The 12,054-nt window shown below is 38.8% G+C and overlaps 1 protein-coding gene across 5 annotated transcripts in view; it reads left to right on the forward strand.

Moving 5' to 3' along the window:
* The window catches only part of LOC117814623 (pleckstrin homology domain-containing family A member 5-like), a 123,272-nt gene that overhangs the window by 70,945 nt on the left and 40,273 nt on the right, over positions 1-12,054 (forward strand). For all 5 annotated transcript variants that reach the window (XM_034686073.1, XM_034686074.1, XM_034686077.1 and 2 more), the window contains one exon: positions 278-361. In XM_034686073.1, coding sequence (XP_034541964.1) covers positions 278-361 — 84 coding nt within the window. The remainder of the gene's footprint in view (positions 1-277; positions 362-12,054) is intronic.

Genomic DNA, 12,054 nt, shown 5'->3' on the forward strand with positions numbered 1-12,054 from the left:
GGGGTGTTTAAAAGCATTTCTTAACCAAAAACTTTCCATGTTTTTGTTTCTGTCTGGTTTTAGTGCACTATAAGGGGTGGCTCTGGTCGCTTTCACAGAATGGACCAAAAGCTAAACACTGTACAGTTAGATTTCTTATCAGTGATGTTTGACTTTAGGGTAACCAACAGGGTATCCATTAACCCTTTCAAACATTGATTTATTGATTTTGCTGAGCTCGTTCATGAGTGTTCTCTAACACTAATCACTCTTTATGTCTCCCTTTTTGTCTCATTAGTCACAATGAGCGGAAGGTGACCTGTAAGCATCCTGTCTCCAGCCTACCCTCCCAAGACAACTGCATCTTTGTCATCAACGAACAGTAAGTCACTTGTTTTTTGCTTTCAGAATGCCACTGGGTCGCATATTTTGAGCACTACGGCAAGTTGTTGCAACTACTGATGTGAGGCAGGCAACATTGCGCAAGTCTGCGCCTGCCACTCTCTATTTGAGGTTCTTCCCTTTCAGTTCAAAACCTCTTCACTGCAGTGCTTCCTCCAATTCTAACAAACAAACCCTCACAAATAAGACCTCAGCTTCCATGGAAATGTCACTTAGATGGTTGTTGTTTATTGCAGCTGGCTTCTACATCTAGTGTCAAGGCGACGTTTATAATGTTGATGCAAGAAGACTGACAGATAAAAAGAAATTATAACATCTTTTGGGAATGCTGTGATTCACATCCGTCCCTTGTTTCAACCCTGCACAAGAGTTCATGGCCTTTCTAGATATCGGAAGTAGAAGAAAATGTCCCTTAATGTCCATGTGATCTTCCATGCTGCTCTTTAGCACAACAGTCATCACATGTCCGCCCATATGACTGGATCAGAGGTTACTCATCTTGAACTTTCACTTCAAAGAGAACAACACAGTGAATCTGTCAAACTAAAATTAGCCTGTCTCCTCTGAACAGAGGAAACAAAGGGCAGATGCTGATGAAAAACTTTGGCCTCCTTTGCAGCTTCCTACTCAAATATACTACCAGTCCGTGAGTGTACTAAATATACATGTACTAGTCTGCATGCATCACAACCCACACCCTGACTCTAGCCTCAGCTTTTATCCTCCACCCGAGACATCTTAGCTTAATGTTATGCAACATGTATCAGCTCCGCAGTCTCTGCTCAGCTACTCATCTCCCTCAGAAACTCCCTCCAAGCAGATTCTTCTTACTGTTGTGACACTGGAGTCACTTCATCACAACTGGTGTCAATTATTCTATTGAGCAACAAATGCTAATTGAAATATGTTCTACTTCAAGACCAGAAATGTCACTACGATGTGGGAAAACATTGCCACGCCCAAAATCCTACTGGAAGATGAATCCCTGATGGGGACAGTTTATCTATATATATTTTTTATTTGTGGCTTAAAAAGTAAAACCCTGGTTTGACCAGAAAATTACACATTGGTTACGTTTACGTGAGACTTTTAATTCCTCTTTAATTCAGAATAAAAATTCAACCCTTTTTAAAAAGATTAAAAATGACCTTGCAAACACCTAGTTCCGAATGAAAATGACCATTCCGAATTAAATTTAAATCCGAAGTAAGTGGCCCGTCCAATCAGAACCCTTCCCAACCCCCAGACCTTAAGCGGAATTGAATAAAGACGATTAACCATGTTTTCCATGAAAAACCTCAATTCGGAATTACTATTTCCATGTAAACGCGAAGGACAATACTTTAATTCCAAATTATTTAATTCTGAATAATTAATTCAGAATTAAAAAACATCAGGTAACCGTGGCCATTGGCTACGTTACATGAGATTTTTAATTCCTCTTTAATTCAGAATAAAAATTAAATCCTCTTTAAAAAGATTAAAGATGACCTTGTATTCCGAATGAAAATGACCATTTCGAATTAAACTTAAATCCGAAGTAAGTGGCTGGTTTATTCTGACTTTAAATCTGAATTGAATAATTCCTTGATCATGTATACGTTCATTCCGCTTTAAATTAATTCCGGTCGTTCTGAGCGTGCTCGTTCCCTTGTCCTGTCGCGATGATGCACATATTCTGCACTGGCGAGCACATATTCCAGGATGGCCGCCCGAAGCAAGCGTTGGACTCGAGCCGAGACTATTTATTTAATAGGAGCCTTAGAAGAAATGGATACCATGAAAAGAGTTGATGGACAGAAGCATAAAAATGTGGACCCTCTTAAAGCTGTAGCATCTAATTGTACGTATTGTGTGGTCCTCCATGTTGTAACTGAAAATAAAAGAAGCAGGAACTGGAGTCTGTTTTCTTCTGGTAGACGTAAATACATCACACTCGCCCCTGTCCAATAAGAACCCTTCCCAACGCCCAGATCTTAAGCGGAATTGAATAAAGACAATTAAACGTGTTTTCCATGTAAACCTCAATTTGGAATTACTATTTCCATGTAAACACGAAGGAGAATACTTTAATTAATTCTGAATAATTAATTCCAAGTTAAAAAACATCATGTAACCGTGGCCAGTGACTTCCTTTTTGTATCACCTCATTAATGCAAGCTGCTTTTGTGCAGCAGAGATGGAAAAGTCAGGAGAGGGTTGTGAGGGAGCATGTTGTGCCAGAGATGTCACACTGCACTCTCTTGACACATTCCTCCCCTCGCTGTGTTATTCTCACATCTCTGCTGTTTTTCATGCTGAGAGGCACAACATGCTGCTGCAACATGATATCTAATTTAGCAATTTGTTTTTTTTTATCACTGAAAGATATAATAAGAATAATAAAACTCTTCTTGAGGTCAACATCAGAGTGATATAAACTTCTTCATTAGTCATTGTTATTTTTGAGTTCATTACAGCGATGCTTCATCCTACAGTTGGCTCTGTTTTAGCAAAAGTGATAAGCAGGAAAATCTTCAACCCGGACAAGTAATAAAAGGCAAAGACGGATTTAAGCTGGCGCAGGGATAAAGAGGCCAGGCTGAAAATCACTGCATAATCTGTTCTGTACTCTAAGTAAATCCTAAACACAAAGTTTAGTTTACATTCAGTATTATGAGTTTAAGAAACGGTCAAGAATAAAAAAAACAGAAAACAAGTCAACTGAGAGGAAAAAAGGAAGGAAACTATTTGATTTGTTAACAGATTCAAAACACTGCGTAGAAGCCTTGTATATTGTGTTACTGCATTTGTTTCCCTGTGTACAAAAACAACAAAGTCATGATGTGTGAAACTCATTTACACATCCATGATGAATGTGTGATGGTCAGAGGTGGAGGTATCCTCATCTAAACATATCTTCCATCTATAAAAGTGTCGCTCATGCTTAGACTTTGAACTATGCCAGGATAGAAGTCGCTGCTCAAACCACGACTCAGTCCCGTCTCTAACACGTGGCTTCGCCGACCTCAGTGAATGTCAGCCTCAGCATTCTGCTTTCATTAGTGTACATGTCTGTGCCTTTTTTAGCACTCCACGGGTCATGTGCTAACTGACAGGAGATATTATATCTCACATGTGCGACATGTTAAATGAAACATGAACTGCAACAACAGAACTTAATTTAAGCATGCGTTATTCGACACAGTTAGGGATGACAGATCTGACGACACCATATATATGCACACTACCAGTCAAAAGTTTGGACACACCTTCTCATTCAATGGTTTTTGTTTATTTTAATTATTTTCAACATTGTAGATTAATACTGAAGACATCAAAACTATGAAATAATCTGGTTTTGCCATAATATGGATTACAACAGTAGTCAAATAGGGCTATCCATTGTGTACCAACCCTACCTCTGAACAACACAACTGATGGTCTCAAACACATTAAGAAGGCAAGTCATTCCACAAATGAACTCTTGACAAGGCTCACATGTTAATTAGAAACCATTTCAGGAGACCACTTCATGAAGCAGACTGAGAGAATACCAAGAGAGTGCAAAACTGTCATCAAAGCAAAAGGGGGCTACTTTAAAGAATCTAAAATATAAAACATATTCTGGTGTGTTTAACACTTTTTCTTTTAATTAAATAATTCCATATATGTTTTTCATAGTTTTGATGCCTTCAGTATTAATCTCCAGTTTTCAAAATAATTAAAATAAATAAAAAATGTTGAATGAGAAGGTGTTTCCAAACTTTTGACTGGAAGTGTATCAATATATATTAATGTAAAGGTTGTACCCTCTACAAAGGGATAGTTCACTTCAGGCAGAGGAATAGGTATTGTGACAAAGTTAAACAAAGTGGTTTCTGGCATTAGTGTTTGGGTCAGAATTTCTTAAAGCTAGCTAAATTATGTGGTAAAATATCCCATCTGCAACTGCGTGTAGCCTAGTGTCTGGCCAGTTCCTCAACAAAGGGGTCAAGCTGTCCAGCATCCCCTCTTGGTATTATACGTACTATTGACAGGTACCTCATAAAATCCCAAGAAAAATGAAGTAAAAGGAAAAAAACAAAAACAAAGAATACCCCCAAAACTGTTCCTTCCCTGTACCTGATAAACCACTCAGTTTAAGTATGAACAATTTTCCATATCATGAACCTGGCTCTCTCAACAGGACGTCATGTTTGTACTCACACGGACTGATTACCCTTACAGTAACACGTCACATGATGGGAGTCGGTATTTAGACTACTTGAATTTATTGTTTTCCCAAAGTCCTCGCTATAAGTAAACACTATCCCCAACCGGAGGTACTTACACTCTAATACAGGCTTTGCATGACCGGTTACTGTTTCTCCAGGTTTCTGAAATGTAAACACTTAAGTATGAAAAAGTGGAAAAAAATATTTTAAAGATGAAAACTTAATAATTGAACTATTAATGTGCATGTACTGTTACCTTTTCAAGATTGTAAATAATATGGTGGTTTTAGAATCAAGAGTCTATAACACAACAATGTAGCCTATATGCTGCTACTTTACAAACCCCTAATTCACCCCCCCCAAAAAAAACCTAAACTTAACTTTGAATCTCAACAAACGTATCTTTCCTCTGTTTGTGAATTGTGGGAAATTGTGTCACCCAGCGTTTAGCAGGTAAAACACCACGAGGTGGAAATGGTTTCCTCTTTGTGTTCTCCACATTCGTTGTCCTTCTGTGAAACACTTGATCGTGTTTGTCCGTCAATAACACTTGTTGTGTCACACACTAACCACAAACTGTTGGTTGTTGAATGGTGTTTTGCTTGATGACCCGTTATGCATTTGCGTTCCAAAGTCATGTGAGGTGCACTTACCTGTCTGAACTATTTGTTGTGTTCACCTTCAAATCTTAGCACAGGAGGGTCTTTACTAATTCTTCCTCAGCTGTAAGTCAAGCTGCACATGTTGACTCAATGACCCTGAAACTTCATGTTCCAAAAACCTTCCATGTTTTCGTCCCTTCTGAATGTATCGGCCAAACACAAGTAGCTGAAATATCCTGATCCAACAGTCATTGTTTACACCGAATTTACATCCCTAATTTAAAGAGATTTACCTTATTTGTTTTAATATCTAATACTTTCATTTGGGAATCGTTCACTTTCCATTTCTCTATAATTACTCCAATTTTCCAACAAGGTATTTTTGTACGGTAATTTTTTATATTTTTTTGCAAGGTGCTGAAAAAAGTGGAAGTGGTTTTATTTGAGTTACAACACACCTTAACATGAAAAAGGATTACTTTGTTTACAAAGAAATATAAGAGAAAAAATATATTCCAACTGTCCATATCTGAGAAGATTTGAAATAAAATAAAATAATAGTTATTTAAATTTTGAGTTCAATCCAGTTTTCTTAAAATCGTTACAGAATTAGGTTGAATGGGTTGAGTGTATCGTTACATCCCCATCAAATACTATTTCAATGTATCATCAAAGGTTACAGGACTACTGTATGTTGATATGCTAAACTAGCAAAGCTCTTGTGTTAGCTCTTACTGTCCATGGTGCCTGATTTTGATCCAAAATATAGAAATAGTCAGAAGTTATACATACAGTTATATATTTTTTGTTATGACAATCCAATAGAGCCCAGTGCCACCAGTTAAAAGGGTTTTTGGTTGACAATACCGGCATCTGTAAATCAGTGGTTTATCACCCAGCTCTGTGATTTTCTGTACCTGATCCAGATGTACACACTGTTTTCTTGAACTGTGTGTGCTTGCCTTTTCCTCTACTCTTTTGTTCATTACAAAGAAAAGATCAGCTTCAGCACCAAACAAAAGTGTTGGAAAGCGCCCTTATTTCTTTAGAAATGCTGTGTGGTCGTTTTAAAAAATGCACCCTCAGCCGCTCAGTTCAGTGTTCCCCCCCCAGTGTGCTTAGAGCACCAAGCCTCAGTGGCAGTGTAATCCCTTCTCACTTTTTATGCACACACAGACCCACGCACTCACACGGACGCACAAAGTCCATGCAGGACCAGACAGAGATGTGTCACTTTCATCACGCTAAAAAGGTCTTTCCAAGTGGAATTGATTGAAAGACTTTTAATAGAAATGTACCAGATATTGATCTGGAAATGATTTTATTGATTTAAAAACAGTCATGTTTCTTCCATTAAAGATAGTTTGTTACACTCGCAGTTTGAGCTGCATCCTTTTTTAACGGCTAGCTCTGCAGCCTTCTCAAAAAAAGCTCATGTAGCTGTTGTTACTTAGCTGTTGTTTTAGTCCACTGGAGTCTGTAATTAGAGCTGTAACATAGAATTTACTGACTTGCTGTTCACATTGGGAATTCAGTTCAAATCTACCAACTTAGCACTTCTACAGCCCTGGGGTTTGCACTTAATTCTCATGGTGAGACACCTCTGAGTTAATTTATGGATCTCAGTGTGTGTGTGTGTGTGTGTGTGTAAAGCTGGCATGATCTCTCTGTATGTTCCTCTTGGTGCATCCGCCTCCTCCACCAGACCAAAGGCATGCAGGGTATGCAGGATCAAATGAACACCATAAATTACCCCCCATGTCGGAGTGAGTGTGCTTGGCTGTCTGTGGACTTCCAACCTGTCCACAGTGTTTCTATGCAGGTGGATGCATTTTACAGCATTGCATTTCAAAGGTATGCAGGCTCTGTAAACCTGTGCTGTTAACCTGCACATAAACCGGACTAAAGCTATGTTACTAAGGCAAAATTGTCCCAGCTGTTCAGAGAGATAAAGGAATACTTTTTGACTACCTCATGGTCCTGACGGGTTTCAATTTGAGACCTGTTGTTGTGCTGCTGTGGTAAACAAAGAAGGTGTTGTGTTTTCCCTTGTATTTTGCTTCAACTTTTACTGTGTACAGCCACTGTGGGCTTCTAAGGAACAGGCACTAACCTTCATAAGAAAAAAGTATTTGAAACCAGACATGAATATTTAACAGCATTCTGTGGAAATGAACAGTGACCCAGGCCATGTGGAGTTTCATGCTGACAGTTCAGAGGAAGACAGCTAGAACAAAGTTTCACTTCCAGTTAAACACCCCCAGCTCCCAAAAGTTTGGACACTGGGTAAAAGATTTACTTGTGAATATTGCAAAGACAACATAGGGAATGTTGAAACTGAAGCATTACATGAAAACTATATGCTTTTTAAAAATGTGATGCCAGCAACGCATTTCAAAACAGTTGGAACAGGGGCATGTTTACCGTTGTGTTGCATCACCTCTTCTTTCAACATAACTGTGACTGTTTGGGAACTGAGGAAACCAGTTTCTGGAATTTAAAAAGGGAAATGTTGTTCCATTCTTACCTGATATGTCAGAATTTTTGAGTCATGATGCGCCAAATGTATTAAATAGGTGAAGTCTAGACTGCAGCCAGTCCAGTGTAGTACCTGGACTCTTCTACTACTGAGCCATGCTGTTGTAATATGTGCAGAATTCGGGTTAGGGTTAGGGTTAGGATTAGGGTTAGAGTTAGGGTTCAGATTACGGTTAGGGTTAGGGTTAGGGTTAGGAATAGGGTTAGGATTAGGGTCAGGATTAGGGTTAGGGTTAGGGTTAGGGTTAGGGTTAGGATTAGGGTTAGGAATAGGATTAGGGTTAGGGTTCAGATTAGGGTTAGGGTTATGATTAGGTTTAGGGTTCTGATTACGGTTAGGGTTAAAGTTAGGATTAGGGTAAGGGTTAGGGTTATGATTAGGGTTAGGGTTAGGGTTAGAGTTAGAACCAGAACTCAATTTAATCAAACAGAACCAGAAACAAACTCATGCAATCAGAACCAGAACCAAACTCAAGCAAACAGAACCAGAACCAGAACCAAACTTGAGCAAACAGAACCAAAAACAAACCGTACCAGAACCAAACTCAAGCAAGCAGAACCAGAACCAAATTCAAGAAACCTGAACCAGAACCGAACCAGAACCGAACCAGAACCGAACCAGAACCGAACTTGAACCGAAACAGAACCAGAAGCAGAACCGAACCAGAACAAGTCCAGAACCGAAACAGAACCGAACCAGAACCGAACCAAAACCGAACCAAAACTGAACCAAAACTCATAGGGTTAGGGTTTGATTAGGGTTAGGGTTAGGATAAGGGTTAGGATTAGGGTTAGGGTTAGGGTGAGGATCAGGGTTAGGATTAGGTTTAGGGTTAAGGTTTGATTAGGGTTAGGGTTATGATCAAGGTTAGGGTTAGAGTAAGAACCAGAACTTAATTTAAGCAAACAGAACCAGAACTAAACTCAAGCAAACAGAACCAGAACTAAACTTCAGCAAACAGAACCAAAACCAAACTCCTGAAGAGAATAAGTAACGTGTTGTATCTTCACTCTGGGTCAGTTGAGCAGACCTTGTCTCGGTTGTTAGATCACTCTGCCATCTGACCGCTTTGCAAAGCTCATTGAAGGCCGGAATAAAGCTCACAAAGACAAATCGTTGTTGTTTTAGTCTATCATTTCCAGATTTCCGCCACACTACTCGTTCTTATTGAGAAAAATAAGCATGTGAACGTGGTCAGGTATTAGCCGGGAGCCCAACCGGGTCATAATCAGTCCGGCGGCAGAGAAAAAAAGCGCTCGTGGAGACCTGTCACTCAGCCGCAGCCCTCAGCTGAGCGTCCCGACTTTGAGCAACACCTTCAGTCAGCTGATTCACATCGAAACATGCTTTAAACTTAAAACACCTCCCTGAAAGCGGAACCAAATATGAGACCACATGATGTTTGGTCCACGTGATAGAAAATCAAAACAAGAAATTTGTTCGATTAAGTACTTAATCAGTTAACCGATAATCAATTAATTGTGAACATCCCTAGTTGCTGGCATCAAATTTAAAATAAACATATATATTTTTCATGATACAATGAAAATGTTCAAGTTCAATATTTGATGTCATTGCAGTGTTTTCAAGGACAATAATTTGCAAACCATCAAAATCGGTCTTTTATCAACATTTCACACAGCATCCAGATTTTTTTTTATAATTTGTGTTGTACATGTGAAGCACTTGTTTGATCTTCAATGTGTGTGTGTGTGTGTGTGTGTGTGTGTGTGTGCACTGTACATGGTTGAAGAGTTAATCTTTTTTTTGAATGCTATAAATTATTTCACAACAGATTCTTAACTGTTCAAATCTGATGCTTTTATTTTGATATTTTAATGGACAACCTTGAATGTATTTTTTTAATTAGTATACTTTTATTAGTATTCACTAACACTGGTCTGACAGAAGAATCAATTTTGAAGATGTTAGTTTGGATTTAGGGATACTTTCCTGTGGATTCTCTACAGTCCAATCATTGGATTTGTTGTGGCAACTTTTAGAATAAAATTTTTTTTTGGCACTTCTGCAGGACGTGATCTTTCCAACTTGTGCCTTTGAAATAGGTTTACTTAAACAATGAAATGAATGCCGTATAAAATTAAACAAAACGAGAATTTATGAAAAACATAGACAAACAAAATTCTCTAGTTGTTATCAACTTATATTTCCACAAAAGCGACAAAACTATATAAAAAAAAAAGCTACTGTTAGAAAATAATGTTGCTCCTTGTCCTGCTCAGATGAAAGCACATGTTGCATTGCACAAGCTCTGTTGCTCCCATTTAGCAGCACCAATCACCTGCAGCATGACAATTAAAGGCACATACACTCAAATAACTCTATGGCTCTAACAGGATTGATTATTCTGTTGGCAGATACATCAAAATTAAACGTGCATTATTTGCTTCTATGTGACATGTTTTTGTCGTCCGTGTTTTTGATTAAATTATTTTATTATATTATTGTAAAAACAGCATTCATGACCTGTTTCAGCTTCAGGATTTAGCTCCTGAAGAAACGTTGAGCTGTGCATGAGGGCTGTACACACCATCATTTCTCCTATTGTTCCTCTCTTCCTGCAGTCACAGGCCAGCTCTTTCACTTAGGCAGCCAATTTGACAGACTCATTACTTTTTAATTTCACTGCATACAGTTTGATTATTGGTCCCACACTAATTACCAACAAAGCCCAAACACATAAACAATCTCCAGCCTGGGAACGGTCCGTCAGCCAGCATCAAATAGAACAACATCACTCTTACAACAAAGTCAATCCACTCCTACTGACACAAGGTTGGTTGTAGCATGCTGAGGATATCTTCTGTCACAGTATATACTACAAATCTTTGAATTCCTGCAGTGTTTGCGACATGCAGAAGAAGGAACATCTTTGTAGCCCTTCAATGCTCTGTAAAAAGCAGCTATTTCAGAACAGCGAGCTGAAAACTGTGTGCTTTTTAACTCGAGAAACATTAGTCGCCCACACGTCCAGCTGATGACGTCCTTGATGGTGTTTCCAGAGATGTGTCGCCTCTCCGCAGAACACTCACATATTCAGATGCTTAAAACGGCCAGTGAACAATAATGTTTAGAAGAATTCTGCTTCCTGGAAGAAATGCTCTGATTAATCCGGCAACCACGAGATCTCAAGTACATAATAACTAGATGTGGCTGCTCAGTCTTAAAATAGTAACACACCAATAACAGGTAAGACGGCGTCAGACTGTGGTTGTCATTGTTTTGTCATATTGTTTTTCTGGAGGGTCTGCAGGTGATATCAGACCTGTCAGTATGCTGCACGGGTATGAACATACTGTGTTTGTTGCCTGCTGTTGTGAAACAAACTGATGTTATCGCTCCCTCCTTTTTGTGTGTGTGTGTGTGCACTATAACAGTATGGAGTCTAGGTTGTTAAATTCTTTCAGTTTCCTTATTCTTGGGTGTTAATAATCTTGTCTTTGGTTACAGCAAGTTTATATAGGTCAGGGGTCAGCAACCTTTAACACTCAAAGAGCCATTTGGACCCGGTTTCCACAAAAAATAAAAACCCACCAGGAGCAGCAAATCCATTTTGACATCTAAAATGTAGAAAGCAGTGCATGTATTGTTTGTCTACCTTTATGCTATGTGTAGCAGACGAAACTGCATTGCTAGCTGGAGTCCTAGCTTACACGTGTTTCCCTGTTGCATCCACATCCACATTCCATCAGTGTCACAAATCCAAATTATTTTGCAGATGATGCTGGATTCTAAGATAAGAAACAAAACTCTAGACGGACACGGTAAAAAACGTGTGACTCCAAACCAGTCGAGCTTCCACTGACTCCTCCCACTGTTTGTGCCACACACAAACATATTGAAGAGACAGTGTCTTCTTATCAAAAAAGAAACTATAATAATATGTTAAACAACCAAACCTAATTATATTTTTCTACATTCTTTACCACAACAATTTCTTAATTATACTAACGCTAAATAAATCTATAAACAGTCACTAATAACCGGAAACATTACTTTGCCCCATACACTATGTATAAAAAACTATAGTGTGTTGCTTATGAAATCAATGAAGTGCTACAGGGAAAATGAAATATATTTCTGTGTGCAACATTTTGAACATTTTTAAACTCTGGGGAAAAAATCACGCTGGGAAGGTTTATGTCATAAAAAGCCGAACTTAAATTATCCATCTGCAAAACAAAAATGCTGTGTGCAAGCCAAGCGGCAACCTCCGGTCTCAAACTATGAAGCCCATGCGGAAGTGTTATAAACTGCAGTTCATAGAGAATCCGCTTGAGGCTGGCTGCAGAAACACCGGACACCACATAGACGC

Source organism: Notolabrus celidotus, chromosome 6 (genome assembly GCF_009762535.1).
Source record: "Notolabrus celidotus isolate fNotCel1 chromosome 6, fNotCel1.pri, whole genome shotgun sequence".
Taxonomy (NCBI): domain Eukaryota; kingdom Metazoa; phylum Chordata; class Actinopteri; order Labriformes; family Labridae; genus Notolabrus; species Notolabrus celidotus.